Source organism: Chrysoperla carnea, chromosome 4 (genome assembly GCF_905475395.1).
Source record: "Chrysoperla carnea chromosome 4, inChrCarn1.1, whole genome shotgun sequence".
NCBI lineage: Eukaryota > Metazoa > Arthropoda > Insecta > Neuroptera > Chrysopidae > Chrysoperla > Chrysoperla carnea.
This window is the reverse complement of record NC_058340.1, coordinates 31,257,662-31,283,621: the sequence shown is the minus strand read 5'-3', so window position 1 is coordinate 31,283,621 and position 25,960 is coordinate 31,257,662. Positions and strand designations below refer to the sequence as shown.

Here is a 25,960-nt window from a genome sequence, read left to right as displayed (position 1 = left end):
CAAACCATTTAGTTATATGCAACCATACTAGAAAACTATTACTGCTATTCTAACATTAAAAACATATTCAAAAGTTGCACATTACGAATATTGGTTTTATGCATTTCATTATTATTATTATTATTATTATTACTGTTATCGTGCAAGTTTGAGTGAGAGTTGAGGCACATACAAAAAGAATCGTTTTAGTTTAAGTATAGGTTATTTGAATTTAAATTTGAGAATTGAAATTTTCTAATTTCGTATAATTTTATTGAATTAAAACTATCATCTAACTATTTAACTTAGGTATCACTTTAAAAAATTTGGTTTTTGTTTCTCAAGCTCTTTCCATGGTTGTTCACAAAGTAGCTAAAGTCAAAAGCTTAGTCAACTTCCCTCATTTTCTGAGTAATTTAAAAGAAATTATCAAAATATATTCTATAAAATTAATTACGACTTGCTCTACAAGTATTTAATTATCTCTAGTTGCAATTAAAACAGGAATCATCCGGCCATTTCCTGACTGAGAAAATATATCTATACAAGCTTTTTAGAATTTTTTTTTTGGGCTATATTTAACCACGAACGGTGTTGTTTTGATAGAAGATTAGTGTAGTATATTTCTCGCCTCATCTTTGAAATTCTAAATTAAAATAGTAATCCTCGTCTTAATTCCCTCTTATCTCTTCTCGTATCAAAAACATCGTTTCTAATGTCAACGCTAATTATCAACAATTATGTTGAGAATTCAGAAGAGTGCAACTCTTCTATAATTTTCTCTCGTCTTAAAATTCGTACAGTAGACCCGTGGTAATCCGGCCCCTGTCTAATCTGGCAATTAAAGGTACTCTTTTCAAAAAATTCCGGATTACAGAGGGTTTGTGGCAGTACTCTATAGTCCGACAAATTCGATAATTCGACACCACCTTGCAAAACGTTTGTCAGATCGCCGCGGGTCCACTATATCTTATTTTATAGCTACGGTGGCTTAGTTTGTTAATCAGCTAATCTGAATCATGTAACCTAACCTCTTTAACCTCATTGAATTTTACTAGTCATTCCAATCAAATTGGTATTATTTAGTTAATCTAGATTCAGAGCTTCTATTAGCTAGAAAGCTGAATTTCTTCGTAAAAATTATAAAATCTTTATTTTTAGAAACATCATTTTTTCATATTATGCCAAATTTTCGGAGACTATTGTTGAGGAGATCACAAACAATTCATCAAAAACAATAAATGAAATTCTAGTTGATTAATAATTATGGTTTACATATAGGACCATCTTCGCTGTTATCCTAGAAGATAAAACGATAGAATTTTTGGTGATAGAACGATTAAAGGTAAATGTCTTTATGTGTGCTCGATAGATACAACTACAATTAGGTCGTTTCAGCCACTTCAATCCAACATTAATCTTAAAGATCTCCTCGCACTCATACTTAAATAATAACCATACTTTTTTTTTAAATCTAAAGAATTATGTTTTATATCACGTTCTTATAATAGTATCTTATTAATTTATATTAACAAAATGGAGAAAAGTGGATTATCTTAATGTAAAACAGAAATCACAAAGAACTTTATACTTTGTGTTATTCCTTCCTTGTTCGTTTTTTTTTTTTCTATAAACTACAACATACACTACATGGCATACAGCATATACGCATACATACTATAAAATCTGGATTTAAATCTCATACTGTGTTTATAGTATGATAGTATTATTATTTTCTATCTAAAAAAAACTACTATACTGATAGTAGCAATAATAATAATAGTATGAATATGTCGCCTGTTTTCCCTCAATAGCTACTGATTCTATTATATTTTCAATCCATGTATAGTAAGTGTACAGAGTATCTTAAAAGATGCCAGCCACAAGTATTCAAAACTTTGCATTAAATTTTAAGTTCATCGTCTTTTAAATAAGTTGGGTTTTCAGTTGTTGATAGAGTCCTCTGCTTAGGGAAGATTTCTCTTTTATTAGAAAAGATTTGATAAATTACACATGAAAAAATTAAATTTATAATAAAAATAATTTTTCTTTAACTCCATAAAACACAATATTTACTGCAATATTAATTAATATATTGCAAAAGAGATGTTTATCTTAGAGGTTTAATTGCATACAAGTTCATAAAATCAATTATCGTAAATATTTCTGTAAATATTAGTTTTACAGAAAAAATTATTAGTGGTATAATTATTGTTTAATCGATTTTCTACAACTTAACTTTCAAGTTTTGTATTTGTACCCCTTTCAAGTCCCTTAATTTCTATTTCTACATCAAACTAAAAGTGGTGTTAATATATTGCCCGAGCCATGAAACGTAAAGATATGTTGAAAATTTTTATTTTATTTTCCGAGCCGATTACAAGAACTTTCCTATATTGAGAAATTAATTAAATAAAAGTGTTTCCATTTCAAACTATTTTGAACAAAAAATAAACATGTCTGTGCGTCTGCAATTAGTGTAAAGCATAGTTGAAGTGTTCTGTTATACATTGAAGAAGCAATAGCGATATTTTGTGGTATACATATAGAAGAATTAAATTATTTCTTCAGTGTTTTATTTATTAACGGCATGGCCATAGCTTATAGTCCAGGAGCTGTCGATCTAAAAAGATCCCTCATACGTGCATATATTTTTTTTAAAGAAAATAGATAGTTTAAAACTATAGGAATTCGAAACGGTAGGTTTGCGTGGTTTTGTAAAGCCGAAAAAATGTTTAAAAAAATTAATTATTAAAAAAATCGATAAATGTTTGTCTCTCATGTTGTGAAATGGTTTGCCTAAGGTATATTCTACAGAAAATTTCATTATCTTTCAGAAAAAATTTACGCAAACCAATTTTTTTAGCCGGGAGAGTCAGGCAAGCCTTTTAAAGTGTGTGATGAGGGAGGAAATTTCTCCCTCATTACGTAACATGATTTTTTTATTTTTATTTTGTTCCTTGCAGTGTCTACTTTAAGATTATCTTGGTTTGCGGGCTCAGAAACGACCGGAAATGTCCAGCAAACCAGCTTAAAGTTCATCTACTCTGAACTCATTTTCAATAAATATAAACTACAATAAATGTTTCGTTGTAAAATTACTATTGTTTTATGGTGATTTTTATTTTTTATTTTCTATTAAATACTTTTATTTTATAAAATTACTTTTCTATATTTTCTTTTAAACACATAATGAAGTTGCTGCGGGGGTGAGCTTCTAGAACTACGATAGTTTCTATACTTTCTGTAGTTTTTAAGAATCTAAGATAGAGATTGTTATTCTTTTCGGTCGGAATGTACATACATTTCTCTCTTTCTGTCATCTCTATACTTGAAAATCTACCTGCATCGGCTCATTAACGACCTCTGAGTTGAAATTTTCTGTCGAAAAACTACAAGCAGTCGTTAGAACTTGAAGTGCGCATACGTTTTAAAACATCTTGTAATGGCATTATAAAATGATATACAAGAAATCTCACCAGAGAGTCGAACAATATCTGTATGTTTTGTGAGTACAGAGATATACATGTGTCGTATGGAGTAAAGTAATAGAAATATATACATATACTAACATTTGTTCTAGTTTCAAGCTTCCAGGATTGACAGATCTTATCTCTCCATTCAGGACAAACGACAGTCTAAAAACATATAAGGCAAACATTTTACTTTAGAGAGTAAATGTATTATATGTATATAGACTAAGTGCTAGTTAGTTATAGACTAAGGGATCGGGAGTTTATTTAAAGACGGTTTAATTTTGAATATTTCTTTCCTTATTGAACTGAGATAGAGATGAAATACGTCTTGCATCTGAGAGTGGTTGTGCGCTAGTAAAGCAAAAAGCAACCTAATATTTGTCTGGAAAATTAAAAATGCATATTTATTATTTATTTATGAAAAATAAAGTTTATGTTGACTAATAAACAAATAATAATTCGATAAGTTGAAAAAAATTACACTCTGTGTCTAGTACAGCCCGTATGGCCGAACAGGTGTTAAATTTACTTTATCCCTACCTGATTGGAATGAGAAACGGAATATCCTCAATCCATCCTTTTTAAAATCACCTTTTTCGTGACTTTGCTTCTTGCTCTTATACTTTTTTGTTTATAGTACGATATAGGATTTTCTAGACTGCATTTTTTTAAAGAAAAATTTTTCTTTGATAGTTAAAAGCCATTTTTGTAAAAGGAAGATTAGATTCCTTAACGATCAGTACTATTTCATTTTCTACAAAAATATATTGTCATAAGAAAAAGAAGGTTTTAAAGATTCCGGATCGTGGCTCTCGTAATCCAAGAGAGAAAACACGTAGTGTTGTATTTTCTTTGCTCGTAAACTTCACCAGCTCTTGGTTTAATATCATGTGTGAAAGCTGACTATTTCATTTTAAACACTATCATATTACCATTTTATTCGGTATATACTCGGTTGTCGGTTGTGTATTCAAACTGACGACTAAATTATAATATTCATAAAAAACACTCATATATCCTCCATGTAAAGATATATTTCATAAAGCATCAGCTAAGCGTCTAATATTAAAAACTTAATTCTCATATACATTGCAAAAGCAAGTAATGTTAAGTTCCAATCCTTGTCACGCTTATAAACTAGTCAAAACAGATTCATGCATAATTAAAATGGATATTTCCATTTCAATCTGAAAATCGAAAGCGCTACGTATCTCACTGTCAAAAAAAATGACACAGTTAAAACATTCTAAGCGTACTCATCATATGTTATGTTATAATAGTAACACTTAGAATGTTTTAAAACGAGAATTTTTTTTGACATTGAGTATACAATAAACGATAATTCAAAATCCAAAATTTATACATTCGAACATTATGTAAATTACGAAGGTTTACGTTTACGAAAGGGCACCACAAATATTGATATGATTTGCAACATGCTAGAGACACATCTAAGTGTATAAAAATTATATCAGACATTTAAGTTTTGTAGGCACTTTTTAGTTTTAAGACACTTAGAAGTGAGTCATGCTATTTACTAAAAACTCACTAAACCGGGGTAAAACTACTTTTTCTCCGATTTGATTGAAAATCTAAATAAAATGCAAACTGTAGAATATCAAAAAAAAAGTTAATCCTATTTTTGTGATGAATATAACTTCAAGTCATTCGACAGCTAGAAGAATAGTTTTAGGGATATGTTATTTAAAATGGTGTAAAACTTCGAATGCCTACATTTATAATATAGGAGCCTAAATGGCCGAGCGGTCTAAGGAGTTAATCTTTGACCGTTTGTCTACTTATACTTAGGTTGCGGGTTCGAATCGAGGCAGCGGCAGTGTGACAATATATAATTAATGGGGCGGTAGAGTTGATCACATTGGCGTCGCTTGTAAAAGAACGAAGTAACCGACTCCACCCACATCAAAATGTAATTATAAATAAGTTTTTAATTGTTATATATAAAGATTAACAAATAATGATGTGGGTGGCCTCTGTGATAGGCGTATATGTCAGAGAAACGGAGGTTAAACCCCATTATTATTTATTTATTTTATTTATAATATAGAGGTAAAATATACTCAACAACGATAAATTTGAATTTTCATATGAACATTTGAGTTTATGTTTGTTGATAGTTTGGCGATTCAAATGACAATTTTTATTTACGATATTATGACGGAATAACTTCAAATTTGCGTTTTTTTTCTTTTTTTATTTCTTTTCTCTATTAAGAGTTTTAAGATCATATCACTGTATATCTTATCTCCAGTAACTTTTCAAACAAACTTATGTCGCCTGTAAGTTTGTGTTGTTAGAAAAGAAAATATTGAAAATAGAGTGTTTATAATACAGGAAAATATTTAAATTTATCGTGAATAAATCTTCAAATTTATTCCCACCTTTTTTTGCCATTTTAAATAACAAAATACTTCCATTGTATCGTACAAACTGTTCATGATATAATAAAAGTATCGGATTATCTTAGACCTACTTTTACATATTTTTAAGTTTTGCTGTTTTGAGTTTTAAAAATCACTGGAGTAAAACTAAGCTTTTCAAGAGCAAGAATACATTCACTACGGAAATGATTTTTAAACGGCTTCATCAAATACAGTCAAGAGCTCTATTCCAAAGAAATCTGCCTTTAAATAAACAAAAATCAATTTCGATGTGATCAAGAGATACATATAAATATCATTTTGGTGGAAGCGCCGAGAATGTTGAGTTTTCTTACCGGTGTTTCCGCAATGGTTTGACACTTTGGAACAATATTTAGAGATATGCAAATCAAATCTGTAAATGAAGACAATAAGAACTTCTCTTACCTAACATCTTATGTAACTTTGATTTACGTGCTCTTAAGGCTTGTCTATCCTATTTAAGATTATGCGATGCATAAGTTTTTATGTCTATTTCTTTCAATTTGTAGGGATTTAAAAAAAACATGTAAGATGGCGTGCAGGGCTAGTTGAGCAAAGTCCCAAACTGAGGAGATCGAACTTTTACCTGAAAACTTGCAAGATAAAGATATTTACTGATTTGTGTATCATGTACTCCTAATGCGTCCATTAGGATTTGATCCCTCAAAATGAAAACTTGCCAAACTTGTCTGTTGCTTATTTTGTTTGAGTATTTATACATTTATTCTAACACAAATTTTGACACATTTTCAACTTGGTATACTACTATAAAGGGTTATTGAACCAAGTTATTGAGCTACCAATTATATGGTGAAACATAATTTTCTATTTTCAATCGTAGCTATGTAGGTGTCGACGGATTGACCTTGAAGGGGGAGGGGGGAGAAAGGTACCGACTTTATGCTACCAAACTTATACTCCCCCTCTATTCAATCCCCGGGTCATAGTTAGTTTGCAATGAAAGAAAATTCAAAATTATAAACTACTATATCAGTGGTAAAATATTATTGAACAACCTTGTACTTTATAATGTTGCATATAGTAAACAATATATTCACTTTTTATGGTTTGTGACACATAGAAACATACTATCTGTTAGTAGTTGTTAATGCAGATATAAATACTATATTTTTATAAGGCAAGTACTTATATACTATTTCCATTAGTGCTACTTATACTAACTAATATAGAAAAGCTTGTCACTAACTTACACTATCTCTAATAACTTCACAATTAGTCTGGACGCCTGTCAGTATGTAGGTTCTTACATTGCCAGTCAGGTACGTGTTTGAGAATCATCCATGAAGTGGGGGGGGTTAAACTTTTGTTCATCATACAAACAAGAAACTCTTTTTTCGAGTCAGAAAACATTTTATTATGCGAAATATGATATTCAGTCACAATTTTTCAATAAGTTTTCCCAAACTCTGTGTCGTCGACTTTGGAATCGCGATATATATTGAGCGAAGGTAAACCGTTTAGCCGATCTTCAGATAGTGACGATTTGAGATATATTGTGAGAAGGCGCAAAATTGAAAAGGAGCGTTCATTCATTGCTGTTGTCACAAACAAGACTGCTAGAATGCGAAACATTTGATTTTAGAAATTAACCGAGTTTTAATAAGAGTTTCACCAAGTGAAATAAAACGATTTTAAAGAATTCACTATAAAATAATGAATGGTACACGAGTCCAATCGTTCATGGACCGTTTTCTGGCCAAAAAACTGCAAAAACTCTTATAAAAGGATTTACGTTACAACTGAGGATACTTACAGATCTGCTTGAAGCTTTATTAACCTCGATAAACCTTCTATTCTCAAGTTTTTTATAGCCGTAGATCTCCTGGAGCATCTTTGAAGCAAATAAAGTCATTATGGATCCAACTATTCGCTGTACGAAAGATTTTCTAAGATTAACTTCTGGCTCAAATCTTATCTACAAAAATAGGGTACAATGTTAATATAAATACTCTGCTCCAGGATTATATTTCACAAGATAAGTTATGTAACTAAATAATAAATACATTTAATTATTAACATTTTTAAATTAATTAAATATTAAGAATCAACATTTATTTATTTAATAAATTTGTTTGCTTTTTAGTTTCTATATTTCTTTTTTAATTTTTCTTTTTTATTCTATTTTATTTATAATTTGTTTTTATTTACTTTTATCTTCTTTTCTTTATTTATTAAGTTTTTCATAATTTTAATCTGATTTGTTTTATGCAGTTAATCCATTAATAACAAAGCATTTATTTTTTAAAAAGGACACTTATTAAAAATTAATCGGTCACAAATATAAGAGATCCATACAAAAAGCTTTGTTTACAAGAAAGCTTATTAATATATGTGCACATAATTTACTTCAATTTTAAAATATTGACAAATATATGCATAGATTAAAACTATTTAAGTTTTTTAAATGTACAATATGTTTGTTTGATTTTCTAAAGAGAATTAAACGTCTTAAGAGAAATAAAATGATTAAAAAACATATTTAAAAAAAAAAAGTATAAAATAGTTTAAAAAACTAAAAAACACGTTTTTAGCACGCACTAAAAATTACAAATGGAGCGAAAATCAATTTGTCCAAAAATAATAGTTTAAAAAATTAAAAAACACGGTTTTAGCACGCAAAAAAATTTACAAAAGTGCATTTCAAATAGGCTGTTCTCCATCTTGGACGTCCGCTATATTGGATTTAAGTCACGTGACTATTATTTTCGTATTCCTGACAGCAAACCCTTTCCTTTGATATCCATTTCATGGGAGTGAATTTCAAACAGCCAGTCCGCCATCTTGGGGAGGCCGCCATATTGGATTTTTAATGACGTTTCTCAGCTAGTCATGTATTGTCACCAGAACTCAGAGCGTGTGCAAAATTTCATCCTAATCGAAGACCGGGATGTAGGTCAAATTAAGATTCAAATATTTGCTTACATACATAGTAAGTTACAAGTGAAGCTAATAAAAGCGTGTTAATAAAATAAAAAAAGACTTCAATTTTACAATACTTTTTTCTATAGGTAATTTTGACCCCGTAATGATGAAAATATGATTTATCTGAAAGTCTATTCTATCGATTTCAATATATGACGCTGCCAGGTCATTCGTTGAAACCTGCATCCTGCAAACCTGCAACCTACAGCCTTTAACTTCTCTGTCAGTATCCGAACATTATAAAGACGTTTGAAATTAAAGTTAAAACCTTGATAAATTATGATAACAAAACACACTAGTTGTGCCCGACTAGTTAAGGATGTATGAGCACGGTAGTATTTTTTCAATTTTGATGGTGAATTATGTTAATACTTGACAATATAAGACGAAAAGTGAGAATAAAGTTTTTACGTTATCTGGAGTACCTAATTTTCAAAATATCGAAAATTTTGTTTAATTATTTAGCTTTCGATATGTCGAAAACCAAGGAATATATCGAAAAATTTTATTATTTTTTTGTCTACATTCATGGAGTTATTACAAAGTTCATTATCAAAGTTTAAAATAAGCAACAAATATTTTCAATCACAAGTCTAAAGTTGCCTTGGTGCTCGTACTATTTTAAATTGAAAGTAGATTTTCTAATTCAATCAATTAATATTAGTTCTTTTAAAAATAAAACTAAAAATAAATCCATAGTTTTTAGTTACAATAAAGTACTTTATATAATAAATACTTGATATGATGGTTATGTAATATGAATTTTATTAAATACTTACCCATGCTTTATATGTGTGTATAGTATTCTATACTATATAGGAATAAAAATATAATTTCCCCGTGGACATGATCGACATCACCATAGTATTATATACACCGAACATATATTAAATCTAGGGCTAGGCGTAGTATTTGACAGTCATTCAGTTACAGTCTATTTGACACTCTTCCTAAAAGATAAAATTGAATAAGAATATCAAAATAGGAGAAAAACTGAGAAATAACATTCTTCGGAAAAAATTTAAAGTTCATCGCACAATACAACAGGAATAATAATTTAGAATCTGCAAATTAATTTTTTTTAGTTTAGATAGCATCTAACATCCACTCGCAATCGGATTTATGTAATTTTTAATTTTTAAAATTAATAAATAATCGTCTTTTGACTCGCCTTGGTGGACGAAAATTTACGTAAATTTTTTGTCTTTTTAATTAAAAAACTCTTCATCAGAAAATTATTTAAACTTAATGTACGAAGTTTAATTTATAAAAGTAGGAGTTTTTTATGTTTTCATTCAACATTTGCTATACACAAGGTACTAAAATTCTAGTTTTGGAAGTGAAAACTTCTTTTGGCACGTTGAACACTTTTTGGGTGAACAAAAATCATGAAGCTCGCGTCATCGCGTGTTTGTGATTGAATTCCTCCTAAACGGATGAACCGCTATTGATGAAATTTTGTGTGTGTGTTCAAGTGGATACGAGGATGGTTTAGATTCATTACGTCTTACATTTTAAATGTATTTATTTGCGCTCCCACCATATATATCTAGAATTGTGAACAGCTATTTGAATAGTATTCAGGTATAATTTATTATAATTCAGACACTGTGATTAAGTATTTAGTAGAGCTATATGCGAGGGCTACTATAACTAGTATATGAGTATTTTTTTCAATTTTCTTTACTTAAGACACATGAAATAATAAAGAGTAAACTTTTTGTATGGTTTTAACCAGTCAAATAACCAATTATCTTATTTTTTGAATATAATAGGGAATATTTATCAATATAAGCTTTTTATGTCAAACAATTAAAATTTTTTTTAAATTTACTGGTAGAGTAGTCTGCATTTCTATTAAAAAAAATTATTGACAGTAGCGACTTTGACAATAGCTTCTCAAATTTCCAGCCGTTGTGAAATGACACAAATACTATTCCTTGGCCCTGAACCGATATTTATTATGTATGTACCCAGTAGGTTCCTATATAATGTATAATATACAATAGACGATTTTTAAACATGCATGAGCGACCTATTGTTATACAACATATAAATGCAATTACTTTAATTATTCATTCAATATTATTATAGGGTAAGGAGTAATATCTAGAGTTCAATATTTATTGAATCATTCTGTAGTTTCTTAACAGATAGTGACTACTCACTTTGTATTAAAATGAGGGTATTTTATTATAATGAAGTTACGCTAAAAACCACTTGTCAATGTGGTTTTGTGTTCGAATAAACTAAAAATAAAATTTGTTCTGCGATCAAAGTAAAAAATTTTGATTGTACTGTATTTACAAGCTCATTAGTTACTTGATGAGAAAGTTGCCATATCATATTCCAGTTTTAAAGTATAAAGTGCAATTTTGAGGAGGTAAAGTTTCAAATACGCAAAATGATGTACCATAAATCTAACAAAATAATATATCAATGAAACCTGGTAGTATAAGTGTATGAACTAAATTTTACAATTATATTTTGGGTTTTTTATGAATTACCACGTATAGATAAGCGGAGTATATAGACGCTAAAGCAGAATTCTCTGAGTAGAGGCTACCGACCAAAAAAATGTTAAAGAGAGCGTTTACAGGTACAATCCTAGGTACATTAAGATGTGTACGATGGTACGATATGATATTGTACTATGGAACACTCTTCATTTACCATGGTTCACGTTTCTCTTTTATTATATTCATTTATCTTACATTCAAGAAAAACAAATGTTTGTTCAAATTTTTTCAATAGATCGTTTAAATAACGTGTTTCCTGTCTTCCACATTGAAAACGCCCCAATTTCAAAGTTTTCGTTAATGTAAACGTTGTATTTTACACTAAAATGAAGCCACTTGCGAAGTTGCGTCAGAGTGTTAATCACAAAACTGTACGCCGTCTCTGTACTGTAAACCATAATGCATGACTTAAAAAACAAATGCATGTAAAATTTGATGGAACACAAATTTGGTACTACATCTTCCCCTAATACTTATACAGTTTGTAATAGTTACCTAGCGTATGATGCTTTCGATTACGATACTTGTAATTTAGATTAATTCCTTGACTGAACTGAAACGCTAAAAACACATAGTTAAGAAACCAAGTTGTTTTTTGTTCTTTCGGTTCAAAATTTGCTTTTCCTTTTATAATTGAATCTTTATCTTTGTCTTCTTCTTTTACCTTTTCTGAATGTTTCGTTTTTATTCTGAATAACTGTTTTTTTGGTTAACAAAACAAAAACTGATGGGAAAAATATTTTTATTGACCTCTGAAAATCGAAAATTTTTCTTACGTATAAGGAAGTGTAGATTCAATACGCAACTAGGAATGCTCAAATTTCTTCTTCTTTTCACGCGATTGCAATACATACTTTATGCCATTTATCCATAGCACATACAACTAACTTTTTAATCACTTTTTAAATGATTCGGAAATAAATAAAACAATTTTAACGCTCATCAAATTCATTTCCTATATATTTTTTGGAAGTATTTTCGACAAATATTCATTTAACCAAAAATGATCTAACGTGGTGGATCTGCTTAGAAAATACCTCTTTGTGAACCAGGTCATATTATTGCACCAAAAATGAGTTACTTTTTTCGAGCTCGAGTGAATACGTTCCTTCAAAGTATAGTTAAAATATACACTGGGTATTTAAATAAATGTTTAAAGAATCAATTATTAACATATTCATCTATTCCTTATAGGTATGTCAATTATAAAAATTGAAAACGTATATCGATTTATTTTCCTACATACATGAAAATTGCGAATATTAATTTTTTTTCTTGTTTGTTTTAGGGGTTTTGGAAAACAAGGCTACCAATGTCAGGGTAAGTATCAACAAAGTTTTTTAGTTTGATCAGCCTCCTAACAGACATTTAACGTTTAAAACTTTCTGGGACAAAGATATGAGATATTTATTTCTAATTAGAAAGGATATAATAAGGAACTAATTCTTATTCTTTGAATAAACGTGACGCAACAATCTTGAAAAAGCGCCACTTTACTGTCCTTTGAATCATTATTTGATTGAATAATCTTACCATAAACGTCGTTCTAGCGCTTTCTAATTACCGCATTGATTTGAAAATAGACGATATTTTCTTCGTATAACTACGTTTGTAAAATGAACTCATGGAACTCGGATATTTTCGGAAATATACTCGGATGAAATTCAAAGACATCATTTATTTACGAAATTCTATGTGGTCTGTGACGTAATTTCCTAAATTTTAATATTGTAGAGTAAAACTTTCTCCCTGGGTATATAGGTAGTAGTATAAGACTTCATTTTCAAATTTGAAGAAAAAAAAGCATAAAAATTTAAATTACGTTTTTGAAATTTCATATAGATCAATTTTCGAAAATTTTTTATATCTTTGAAAATTGTATGGTACGAGTAATAAAAGCAAGGTTTATACATTTGTGTATCGTAAACTATTATATTTTAGAAGCTACAAAATAATATGTTAAAAGTCACAAATGGGAAATTCTTTTGGGGATAGAATTGTTTTACCATATATACATATAAAATACAAATGTAAAGGATGATCGAATTGGAATCATATATTTTTAATTTAAAACAAAAACAAAACCTAAAATACAAATGTAAAGGATGATCGAATTGGAATCATATATTTTTAATTTAAAACAAAAACAAAACAGTTTAAGATATAGAAATATATATTTTTCTAAATTTTAAATATTGATTAATGACGCATTTTCATACCATGTATATATGAAATATATCAAGGTATACTAACTTTAGTCCCAAGTTTCTAATGCTTAAAAATTTTGGTAAAGGTGTTCATAAAATCAAATAGTACATATCCGATTATCTGTCTGTCCGTCTGTTCGTCTGTCCACCCGTTAACACGATAACTCAAAAACGAAAAGAGATATCAAGCTGAAATTTATATAGCGTGCTCAAGACGAAAAAAGTAATGTTGAGTTCGTAAATGAGCAACATAGGTAAATGAGCAACATTAGGTCTTGGGTAAATAGGACCCATCTTGTAAACCGTTAGAGATAGAACAGAAGTTTAGACCTAAAAATGTTCCTTATAAAAAAATTAACAACTTTTGTTTGAAAAATTCTTTCGCTAACATCACTGTTTACCCGTAAGAGCACAAATAAGGTTATAACATTATAAAGTATGTATTATATGTGAATATCAGTTATGTATATTTTTTTACTTACATGACGTAAAATAAGCCAAACCATTGCGTAATCAACACTGTCTATACATGGTATTTCTACAGTTAACTCAGTCAATTGTTTGTTTTCATTTGTTTTTATTTAAAAATAATTACTTTTTTATAAAATGTAAATGAATGAACTTTAACAGCAATGGTATTCTTATTAAAAAAGAAAGTGAAAACAAACAATTGACTGAATTATTTGTTGAAATACCATGTATGGATAGTGTTGCTGACGGAATCGTTTTTTTTACGTCACGCAAGTAAAGAAAGATAGAGCCACACAGACATACCTGATATTCCGATTTGATACATACTATAAAATTTGCACTTTTTGCGCCCTCGCGTTTATACAGTGATATTTACGAAAAAATGTTTCAAACAAAAGTTGTTTATTTTTGATAAAAAACATTTTTACAGTCAAACTTTTGTTCTATCTCTAACTGTTTACAAAACCAAATTGATGTACGTTGCTCATTTACGAACTCGACCTCACTTTTTACGTCCTTATAGCACGCTATAAAAATTTCAGCTTAATATATATATATATATATATATATATATATATATATATATATATATATATATATATATATATATATATATATATATATATATATATATATATATATATATATATATATATATATTTTAGTTTTCGTGTCGAAAGACAGACGGACAACCGAAAATGGGCTTATTAGGTGATTATATGAACGAACACTTGTACCAAAATTTTGTTCGTAGCATCAATATTTTCAAGCGTTACAAGCAAAAATCCCACCAAACTGACATTTGTGTTTAAAGTTTTGTCGAGTAAAAAAAAATTTAGTTTTCATCAAAAGTGACAATTTCCTCATTCATAGAATTCCATTATTTTATGAAAAAATAATATTTAATGACGAAACTCAAATCATGTTAAATGCGGCCACAAAATTAATAATGTATGGTTTGTGGTTTTGTGGTATATAACATGTAAATGGATCATAGTTTTAATAACACGATAAAATAACATTGCTGCTACCATGAAGATGCTTTCATTTACATAAATTCATGCTTTAAATCAATATCTGAAATTAAAAAATGATCATATTATAGATCCATTAATCTCTTATACTGTTTTATTTTTATTTCAAAGTAAAAATGTATATTTTCAATTATAGACCATCCTGTATATTGGTACAATAGATATGTACCGAAGGTATCCGTATCTACACCTTGTTCAATATTACCTTGAACTTTTTCCCCTTCAAATTTAGGTCAAAATAAATGCAAATATTGTTATCAATACGTATACAATATCAGCAATATATACACAAAATAGATGATAATCGATATCATAAATTGGAAATTGATTTGAAATATAAGAACAAAAGATTAATCATGCTACTCATACTGAAAAAAAGTTTATCAACTATTTCCGGAAAATATTCAAATAAGTTTAAAAACTAGCTACTTGTCCAATAGTAGACAAAGCAATATTGAAGTATCTCGATAACTCGATCCTTTTTAAGTCGTAGTCTTCAGTAAGCCCAAAAAAATGCCATTCCCTTCCGCTTTTAACTCGAACAAAATGTTATTTCCGTGCGAGGTATTGATGGTACATATTTATACTCTGTAACTCGAATTTCAAAAATCAGACTCCGTAAGTGGTAGTTAATAAAATAAAATAATTCAAATAAGTGTAAAAACAAACAAAAATGTTTCTTTTGAAGACAACTTCCGGAAAAATCGATCCTATTGATTGCTCTCCATATAGAATTTCCAACAATAAGCTACTTGTCCAAACGTAGATATAGTAGGTAATAATGAAGTACCCCGATAACTCGATCCTCTTTAAGTCGCAGTCTTCAGTAAGTCCAAAAAAATGTCATTCCCTTCCGCTCGTAACTCGAACAAAATGTTATTTCCGTGCGAGGTATTGATAGAAAATACTTATACTCTGTAACTTGAATTTCAAAAAGCATACACTTTCTAAGTCGAAATTTTAACAATTAAATCCCCTGTATCTCGAACAACTTGTTAAGTCGTAAACTTAATTTGTTGCATTTCTCTTGAGTTTTGAGTTATCGAGGTTCCATTGTAAATCTATTGGCACGAAGCGGAAGTTGTTTATAGTACGTATTAAATTATTTGCATATAACACCATTTGTTATGCACATTTTATAAATTTTTCTATAAACCAATAAAGGTTTTACAATTTTACTTATTTTTATCTTTTTATTTAAATTCTAGTGTGCAGTTTTGTGGTGCATAAAAGATGCCACGAATATGTAACATTCACATGTCCCGGTGCAGACAAAGGTGCCGATTCAGATGTGAGTATAAAATTTTCTACATTCTCTCTGTCTATTATAAAAAATAAAAAAACTTTCATAAAAATAAAACACACTTATATATATAACGCATATTTTTTTTATTTTATTAATATATATTTTTTTTTATTAATTTATTCATTTTTCCTATTATATGTGTGTTTATATCATGGTTTTTTAGATTCTTTATTTCGAAATGAATATTCATAATTCTACATAATTTTATTCAAATTATATTCGAATACCATTTATTACATCATATATCTTCTGTGATATATGCTAGGTGTTTCAGGATGAATAGTTTATTATTTAAGGATGCGATTAAAAACTCCCAATATAAATCGATCTAAGAGCCTAAACGGCCGAGCGGTCTAAGGCGTTAGTCTTTGAATGTTGGACTATTTAGATTTAGGTTACGGGTTCGAATCCAGGCAGCGGCAGTGTAAACAATTTATAATTAATGGGAGTGCAGATCACATTGTCGTCGCTTGGAGAAGAACGAAGTAACCGATTCCACCCACATCAAAAATATAAATGTAAATATGAATGTAATTTAATAAATACTGCTTAACAAATAATGATGTGGGTGGGCTCTGTGATAAGGCCCCCATTATTATTATTATAAATTGATCTCGCTCGGTAATTTTCATTGGAATATTAACTTTTTCCCTGTTTTCATAAATCATATTTTGTGATAACTAGCTCGATCAGTGCGGTTCCTACCCATGGCTAAAAACAGGCTTGAGTTACAAAATATCAATAGTAACTTATTTTCTTTTTATTTATAGTCAATTTTATTACATATATGATATGCAAACTACATAATGAATAAAATAAAATCTTAATATTATTTCTTTAGTCTGTTTTTCCTAAGCGGTACATTTTTAGACCGTGAGATTTGATTAAGGAATATGTAAGATCTCGCGTAGACAGGAAAAAGCAGGTTAGAGAAATACTAAATAAGTTTATAAAATTTATTAAAAAAAAAACTGGCTTCTTAAATATTAATCGTACCTTCTGAAACATCTGGTATACGCCAATTCTAGCCAACAAAGGCTTGATAAGTATTGAAACTTGTATTATTATTAAAAATTTCGTCGAATTTCATTTGATTGAAGGTTATTCCTTGCGTATTAAGGTCCTTACAATAAACTCATTAAATGAAAATTAAAGATAATTAAATAGTAAACGATTTTTTAACACAAGTCTCGATTTAATTTATTGGATCAAAGTATAAAGATTCAATGAGTTTCATCAGTTTTTTTCGGAGAATTCATGTTATGAACGATGTTATAAATCTCAAGGATTGAAGTAGCCTGAAATGTAATTTTCGCCTCTTTCAATTTTTCCTTCTTGTATAAAAAATCGCTAAAACTTGAATTTGTTGTTCATCAATTAAGCTGACCGTTATTGTCTTGAATTATAAGAAACATTATAACACGCACTGGTGCATCAAAAGCGTTATTAGACAAAACGTTTTTACTGTTGCTTTAGCTTTTGTATAAACATAGGTGTTACCAACTACTAATATGTGTTACTACGATCAATGTGTCTTGAAAATGTTTTTAAATAAAACATATGTAGACAAAACGTTCTGTATAACGACGTTTTTACATGATCAATGTATATCAAAATCAAAATGTTTTTCAAAACGTTTTCTCAAAAATCGGTTTACGCAACAGTGTGTGTACAAGGCTAAGACGCCAAAAAAAACTTTCTTTGGTGATTCAAGAGATGAACCAAAATATACTGATATCGATTCATTTTCGTCTTTTCTGATGCGACCACCATGTAGACAATATATTCGTTAAAATCGTGTGATTTTTCATTGAAATTGAGATTAATCACTAACATCGTTCAAGTATGGCCTTAACACAGACCGCCCCATGTTATCTGAAATTCTTATAAAAATATAAAACCGAATTTCTACAAGTACATTTCCTAAAAGAATATCTGGTAATGTTCAGCCGGCATAATACTCGCAAACGCCATATGTTTGCAGTGACTCAAAGTGTTAAAAGACCGAATAATTTTATTTTTAAACAAAAACATAATTAATATTCCATTATTGACCAAATTAAGTTAAGGAAACCTGTTTTAAAAATTATAAGTCAGGTGAACTTATAATTATTATTAATCGTAACACTGAACTAGTTATGAATTTTTTATTATGATTAAGTTGTTATTGCAAATTCATTTTCTAAAAATAAAAATGGTTGAGTATCAATGTTTTACTTAAAATAAGAAATTATTAATCGTAACGTAATTTGGATAGAATATAATTAACACATTCGGAGTGGATAAATCGTCAATTGTGCGTATTCAAATTATTTAGTTTTGGTTAATAAATTTTGCACATATATCGTTCTATAATTAAAAGAACCACAAGAATCAAACAGTTCCGAGCCAAAAAAAAATTTAAATCAATACGTATTTTGCCATAACATTCACCGAACAATGAATAAATATGTTTCGATTACGCACAAAAGGTCTTTCTATCCACTTCAAATAATTTTGGGTAAAGTAACACTAAAATAGGTATTTAGTTTGAGTAGTTTTCAATATGGTACTAAATTCTTAGATATGCACCAGAAAGATCATGTACGTTTTATAAGACAATTTCCTTCAATTGGTAGAAAATGTGATTTCCTATAAAACGTACAAAGACCATTTAACGTAAAAAAAAAATCACCTTTTAAAAAATTAATTTAATTTTGAAAATTTATTTATTAGGTAGACAATAATTAATTAAATCAAGCACAAATATTTTTTTTAAGAAATTCATCAAAAAGTCTTTGTTAAAATATCATCAAGTCTAGAGTCAGGCGCAGTAATTGTCAGTCATTTCACTACTGCTGATATTTTAAACGGTTATTGTCATGATTTTGTCAAACAAAAATTAGATAGATGGGGAAACTACACTTTCAGGGGTCTAGGAAAGGTTTCAATTGTACCGTAAGATTCAAATTGATGAACATTTATTTATTGCAGCATTAAAATAAGCAGAAAATTGAATTAATCAATGTACAAATAATTTTGTCTGGCATTCATTAAAGCAAAGTACTTTTTATCTAAACATCTTAAAAATTTGCAATTTTTAAATTGTTACACAACGAATATATATCGTTATTTCGAGTTGTGGATTTTTTTGAATATGGTCTATATTTTCGTTGTCTTGTAATAATATTGTCAAAAAGTTTTGTATTATATGAGCCTATAATGAAATCAGGTATAATTTTTGTCAATACTCAGTGCTTTATAAGTCACACAACTACTTTGCACACAATACTCAGTGCTTTATAAGTTATTTATATTTCTAGTATAGTTGTTTCTGTTACAACCACAAACTAATTAAAATTGTTTAAGTTCGCGCTATTATATTTCTAATAACAATGGAAAGTTCACAAACCTTTTCTTCTTTTAACTTAGAACAAATACATCAACGAACAGTTTTTTGAATATTGTTCATAGAATTAAAAAATTTGTTTAAAACACAACATCCCGTATGCTCTCCGTGTTAATGACCAGAACTTTAAGTAAGATTATCTCGAGGTAAAGACGGTCAATGGACAAAAATGACAACTACTACTTTAATGAACATATATATCAAGTTTTATGCTTGCCGCGTTTTTAAAAACTTTTCAAGTCATGAAAGAGATGTCTATGAAAATTATCATAAAGAAAAAACTTGTTAAACACCTCCTCAGAAATTTTAAGCCGTTCTGAAATAATATGCCAAATACTACGACTGACCTAGACCTAACTGGTGGTTTATACATACATACAACAAACACCATACGGTTTTTCCATGTTTCATTATGAATTTTCTCTTAAAATTTTCTCTCGTTTATTTTATGCATTAATATTACACAAACTGACATTTTCATTTAATTAAAATTTTCTTTACTGAATTTATAATTTTATATAAAATTCTGAGGTATTTTAAGAAAAAAAATTGCTACAGTTTTATATATGCAAAAATTTATTTTTTTCATTAAAATGGTATTGTTTTACTGTGTGAAATGAAGCTGTAAAAATTTTCCACAGGTCGGAAAGTGTAAAAAATACCAAACATGTATTTAGATTGATAGCTCAAATATTAGTAGAAGAATAACTTTAACGTTTTTAAATAAACTTTGTCCCAATTATGTAATCTAATTTAATTTTGCCAATATGGACCTGATTTCGAGTCCAGAATATGCTCCAGCGTTATAAGTAAATCTTGTAAATCCTTAGCCTTTCAGAAGTTCTCAATGATATTTCGAAGACAAAAGACTTGTAACAATCTAGTCTCTTTAAAACGAAATTCACGAATTTAAAGGAACGGGCGGAAGTCATAATTTTTATACCCACATACGACAATATTTCTCATTGAAAACGTCGAAAAGTTTCACAATTTGTTATCAACTTTCTAAAACACAATAATATTGAACTCTTGAACAATATGACATTATCATTATATTAGTTTTCCATATATGATTATAAAGAGGGTTTTCCCAACTATTTTCGATAGGAAAACCCTATTTTATAATTATATATTTTATTAATAGCAAATACAGGCTGTATCATTGAAAAAATGATTTTTCGTGAGATATTTTTTTTGGAAAATTATGTTATAATTTAACAGAGAGTGTTCTTAGCTATGTCAAATGCGAGCTTAGTTTTTCGTACCCGAAAAAACTAAAAAATTGACGATGATCTTCAAAATCGATTCAGTTTGGAAATGACTATGTAAATAATTACTTGGGAAATGAATGATCAAATAAATCTGCCTCAATTCATTTCGAAAAGTAAAATGGTAAATTAATTAGGTAATTCAAAACAATAATTCAAAAGAACAAAGTCAACTCAAGCATTTCAATTTAAATTAAAATATTTCCAAAAATTTGTCCCAAAAAATGATAGCTCACTAAGTATCATTTTCATCTCATCTGATGTCCTTGTCCATCACTTTGATATTGATTTAAGAAGAAGTGTTAAAATTTTAAAGTGTTTATTTATACAACCGTGTGTTTCTCAGTGGCATCGTAGCTCCTAAACAGTCAAACCGACATGATTGAGAACATTTTATAGCAAAGTTTCCAAAAATCGGTTTACCGGGAATAAATCGCATTTGTTGGGAGTTTTTAAATTTTGTAAATTTCACTTGTTAGAAAGCCAATCTGTATTTGTATGATCTGGAGTTGCTCCCGTATTGTTAATATGTAGATACAACAAATAAATACCCTATTAGAGAAATTAATGGTTTTGTAGCATGACTACAAATCATTTTAGTGAAAATAAAAACAGGTTCAAGGTTGAATATTATTCATGTACATTTTTTTTCTCTATATTTTTGAATTATGGGTACCTACTGTTTTTAATACCGTAATTTTCATGCATGTTTATTGTATCTAATAGTAAAAATTTTAGCTTATATTATAATTTTGTTTAATTACATTAATATATGCTACATTATTATATAATTAGATAAGGATATAATATTATTATATAATGTGATATCTATGTACACTGAGTTGTAAAAAAAAGAAAGATTCATGGGTTTGTTTCATTTACAAATAATACATTAGCAAATGCGAATAAAGGGAATTAATACCATTACAAAAGTCACCGACTCATAACTGAAAATTAACTCTTAATAAAACAAGAGAGCAAAAAAAAAGCATAAATTTAGTGTCAACGTTGAGAAAAAATACTGTAGTCGAGGGTAATATAAGTAATCGAATGAAGGTCGAAGCCTATCTTGATCTCTTTTACTTTATATATCGTTTTTTAATGGCTTCTCCACAATATCGCGTACTAGAACGAAATCAGACTAGGAACGAGAATTGAAGGTGATATTTGTGGTGTCTTGTCTGTATTCGTCTCGTCTTACCTGATTTCGGTAAAAAGTCGTTTTCTGTACTCGAGTCAAAGGCAACACGAGGCATTTACGCGAATACAGTTAAGCATCATCCCAGCATGCTAGTGATTTCTTGTGTCGTTTATTTCAAAAGTTTTCTTCTACCACACAGGCAGCTAGCGCTAGTCAGTGTACATACAGTGCAACGAGATGACAAGGGGGGGGGGGGGGAATGAGCCCGCATCCTAAATTATCTTCTACACGTTACTATACTTGGTTTCACTTTTCTGATCGGACAGTCATTCTTTCGTTCAGTCCTAGCTAGTCGCGTTCACCTACTAGCCAGTGAAGGATAACAATAAATGACAAATGTTCCCAGTATTTGTTGGATTAGCTTATCTGCTACTGTATCAGAATACTATAACATTTTACTTTCTCCTCATAGACTTATACAAGAACATATCATTATCCTCGCTCAGATTGAGGAAGTCACGTTCACCTTCATCAGAGGGTTCGTTTCGACGAAGAGATTTATGTATTTTCGACTCTTGCTGACGATCCAGATTGCCTTTGTGATTTTCTGATCTTAAATCGGGAAGAGCGAGTCACGTTCACCTTCTAGCCAGTAAAGGATGTCGAGAGTGTTTTTCGTATCCGTAGTGACCGGTAGTAGTTAGTTTAATGTGAAATCTGGAAGAGCGAGTCAGTCTTTTAGTTCGTAGATATAGTTTCAGTCCCTATCACATAATAGCATGCGGACTCATTACATATATAGTTTCTCCCAGATAAGTCACGGTTTTTACATCAAAGTGATAACACTCTCGGTATTCAAGAAGCAGGGGAATTAGTAACAAAACAAAACCAGAAAGAATAGAACGATTAATACAAAAAGACTGTTGTAATCGATTTTAATAATAAAGATATGAATAATGTTTATCTCGTAGTGTACCTATATGTGTGTGGGAAACGGATAACATAATAACAATACAAAAAGAAGTAAAAACTGTAGTGAAGAGAGAAAATCTATTAACATTTAAGATTAAAATATATTACAATAAAATATAATAATAGGTTATAATTTAATATAATAAATTGTCACTAAAGACGCACACACAACAAAAATATCTTTGTGTAGATGATGGTACTGGATTACTCAGGAAAACAAACATACAATTTAACTTCTTAATATTGCGACTGACGAAAAAATAGTTACATTAGATTTTTTTGGTTTATGACCACGAGTCCCATACTACATTGCAATTGTCGCAATGCTACTTGTTTTTCCCGTTATGATTTTTGGCGCGTTTATCCATACGCATTACTGAACTACGATCCTATTCAATACAGGTGTAAACGCTTTGTTTGTTGCCACACTGCTCATCACTTGAATATTGCTGGAATAACTTAAGTACCATGAGTGGCATTACAGTAGGTACTATTCGCCAGAAGGCTTGCGGATATCATCAGTCAGTATGGACCTGACATCCATATTGACATCGGCTTATGTACCCTCACTGTTGCTTATGTTGCGATACATTTATTGATAGAATCATCTATGTTAAAAATTTCGTAGCAAATCAAAATCACCGAAACCATACAATATTGCATTCACGCCTATACTTACATAGTGATATCAGGAAAAAATTTCTTACCGTGTACTAATTCACAAGACGGTGAAGGAGGCAAAAAATAAAGCGAGACCGAAAGAAAAATCAAAAGTTTATGCGTAGTTTAGGACGCTTTTACCTTCGAAAGAGAACATTTGCAAACACATTATACATATTACAAAATGCTGGTCTAATACTTTTATCAAAAATATTTTTATAAAAAATACTTTTTAAGAGACAAGCTTTTATTGTACTAAAAAGTAGAAAATAATTTTATCGATGACTCACTCATACCCGACTATTTGTAAAAGCTTGAGGCGCTCAATTTAAATTATCAAAAATGAATCGGAACGCCTCATCTACTCCACATGCCTCACTATTTTTTGATTTATTCTTGATATTAAGCGCCTCAAGCTCTTACAAATAGTCGGGTATGAGTGACTCGTAGATAAAATTATTTTCTACTTTTTAATACAGTAAAAGCTTGTTCCTTAAAAAGTATTTTTTATTTAAATTTTTAATTTAAGACTTACCTTACCATGGATTGTCATTCAAACTAAATGTGCATGTAAAATTTCATCTCAATCGAAAACCGGAAAGTGGATTAAATTTGACTTGCAAGATTTGATTACAGACCGACAACGGGACAGGTGAAACAGATACATGGATCGAAAGTCATGTCAAAGTTATAACCGTTCTTTTCCTGATCGTGTACTTAACAGGATGCTCCTAAGAGCTAGAAATAATTAATCTGAAACATTCTGTAGCTTATAATAAGGTGTTATTACATAAATTTTATTATTATAACAATGTATAAAATGGATGGAGTTCGAGTAGTAAGTAGTATAAACGTTTATAAAATTGTAGCAATTCTTTTTCCAAGTAAGCAAAAATATAATATAACACAGTTTGTATAAAAAGTTATTACGTAATATTATTATTCTTACGTGCGATGTTGTATGTTGTATGTACCTTTAGTGTAGGTGGGATATAAAAATTTATATAAAGTATAACAATTTATCAGAGTAAAAGTTTTTTGAGAGAATATAATATTCTAGGTATATAAATATTGGGTGTGTAATGGGTCATAAGACCATTGAAATTAATTTACATGAAAACACAAAGCATTCTGGTTAGTAAGTCAAAATATATGAAAAAGACATTATTTTAGTAAACGCCGCCACAAAAAGATTGTTTACAAATGAACTAATAGTTTAATAAACTTTAGATCCACTTTTGATATATATTACGACCCTTGATATACAGGATGTTCTCTTATTGACTGCAGCTCTATCGCCTCCTGAAAAAAGGTATGTGATGTAACGAATATCAAATACATGCTAAGATACACATACTTACAGATAAACCACACTATGTATATTGTGTTGAAGTTGTAAAATGATACGATGTTTAAGATTTTGTGTTATGTATTACACAATTTAGCCCCCCCCCCTCCGTACATATATTAATATATAATTTGATACCTCTCACAACTAAGTGTCTCTGTATTGGTAATTTTTTTTTTTTTTTTAAATAAATAACGACAGCAAAATATTATTTTTAGTATGCGCTACCCAATTCAATCAATTTACAATCAATTATTGTTTTATGATAGTCCCCTCTATATTCTAAAGTGGCACCTACGAATTTAATGAATTTGATAGGTTTGTGAATTCATAAATATTTCTATTTTTCCCATAGCCACGACTCCCAAATCAATCCTCAGATCGAAATTTGGTAAAGAGCTTTTCCATTTGTCTTGATAAGCTTAATTTACTGGTACCATTTTCTGCTATCAATAACAGAACTCCCTGTATATTACAAAACATCTTGTTTGACAATTAATCGGGTGTCAACAGGGGCTCGCGTGGGTGATAAAGTTCACTGATCTATCAAGGTTTATAAAACTCAGTTGTACTTCCTGGATGTGGATTTTCCTCCGTTAAATTGGTATCTTAAAAATACTCGATAAAATTTGAGAAAGCCAGGTATTTTTATCGAAATCGATAAGAAATCGATTTATATATTTTTGCCATACAATAAATAAACATCTCTACTTAAAAATAAGAAATACATTATAGTGTAAATCACTCCAAGACTTTTCTGATTAAAAAGTTTAGTAGTCACTGAATAAAATGCGACTAAATGTCTTTCCAAACTGCTTTGTGAAA

General features: G+C 29.3%; 1 protein-coding gene across 2 annotated transcripts in view; it reads left to right on the top strand.

Annotated features, from left to right (window-relative positions):
- The window catches only part of LOC123299209 (protein kinase C, brain isozyme), a 161,985-nt gene that overhangs the window by 97,753 nt on the left and 38,272 nt on the right, over positions 1-25,960 (top strand). For both annotated transcript variants that reach the window (XM_044881507.1, XM_044881506.1), the window contains exons 2-3: positions 12,629-12,660; positions 16,261-16,343. In XM_044881507.1, the coding sequence (XP_044737442.1) occupies positions 12,629-12,660; positions 16,261-16,343 (115 nt within the window). The remainder of the gene's footprint in view (positions 1-12,628; positions 12,661-16,260; positions 16,344-25,960) is intronic.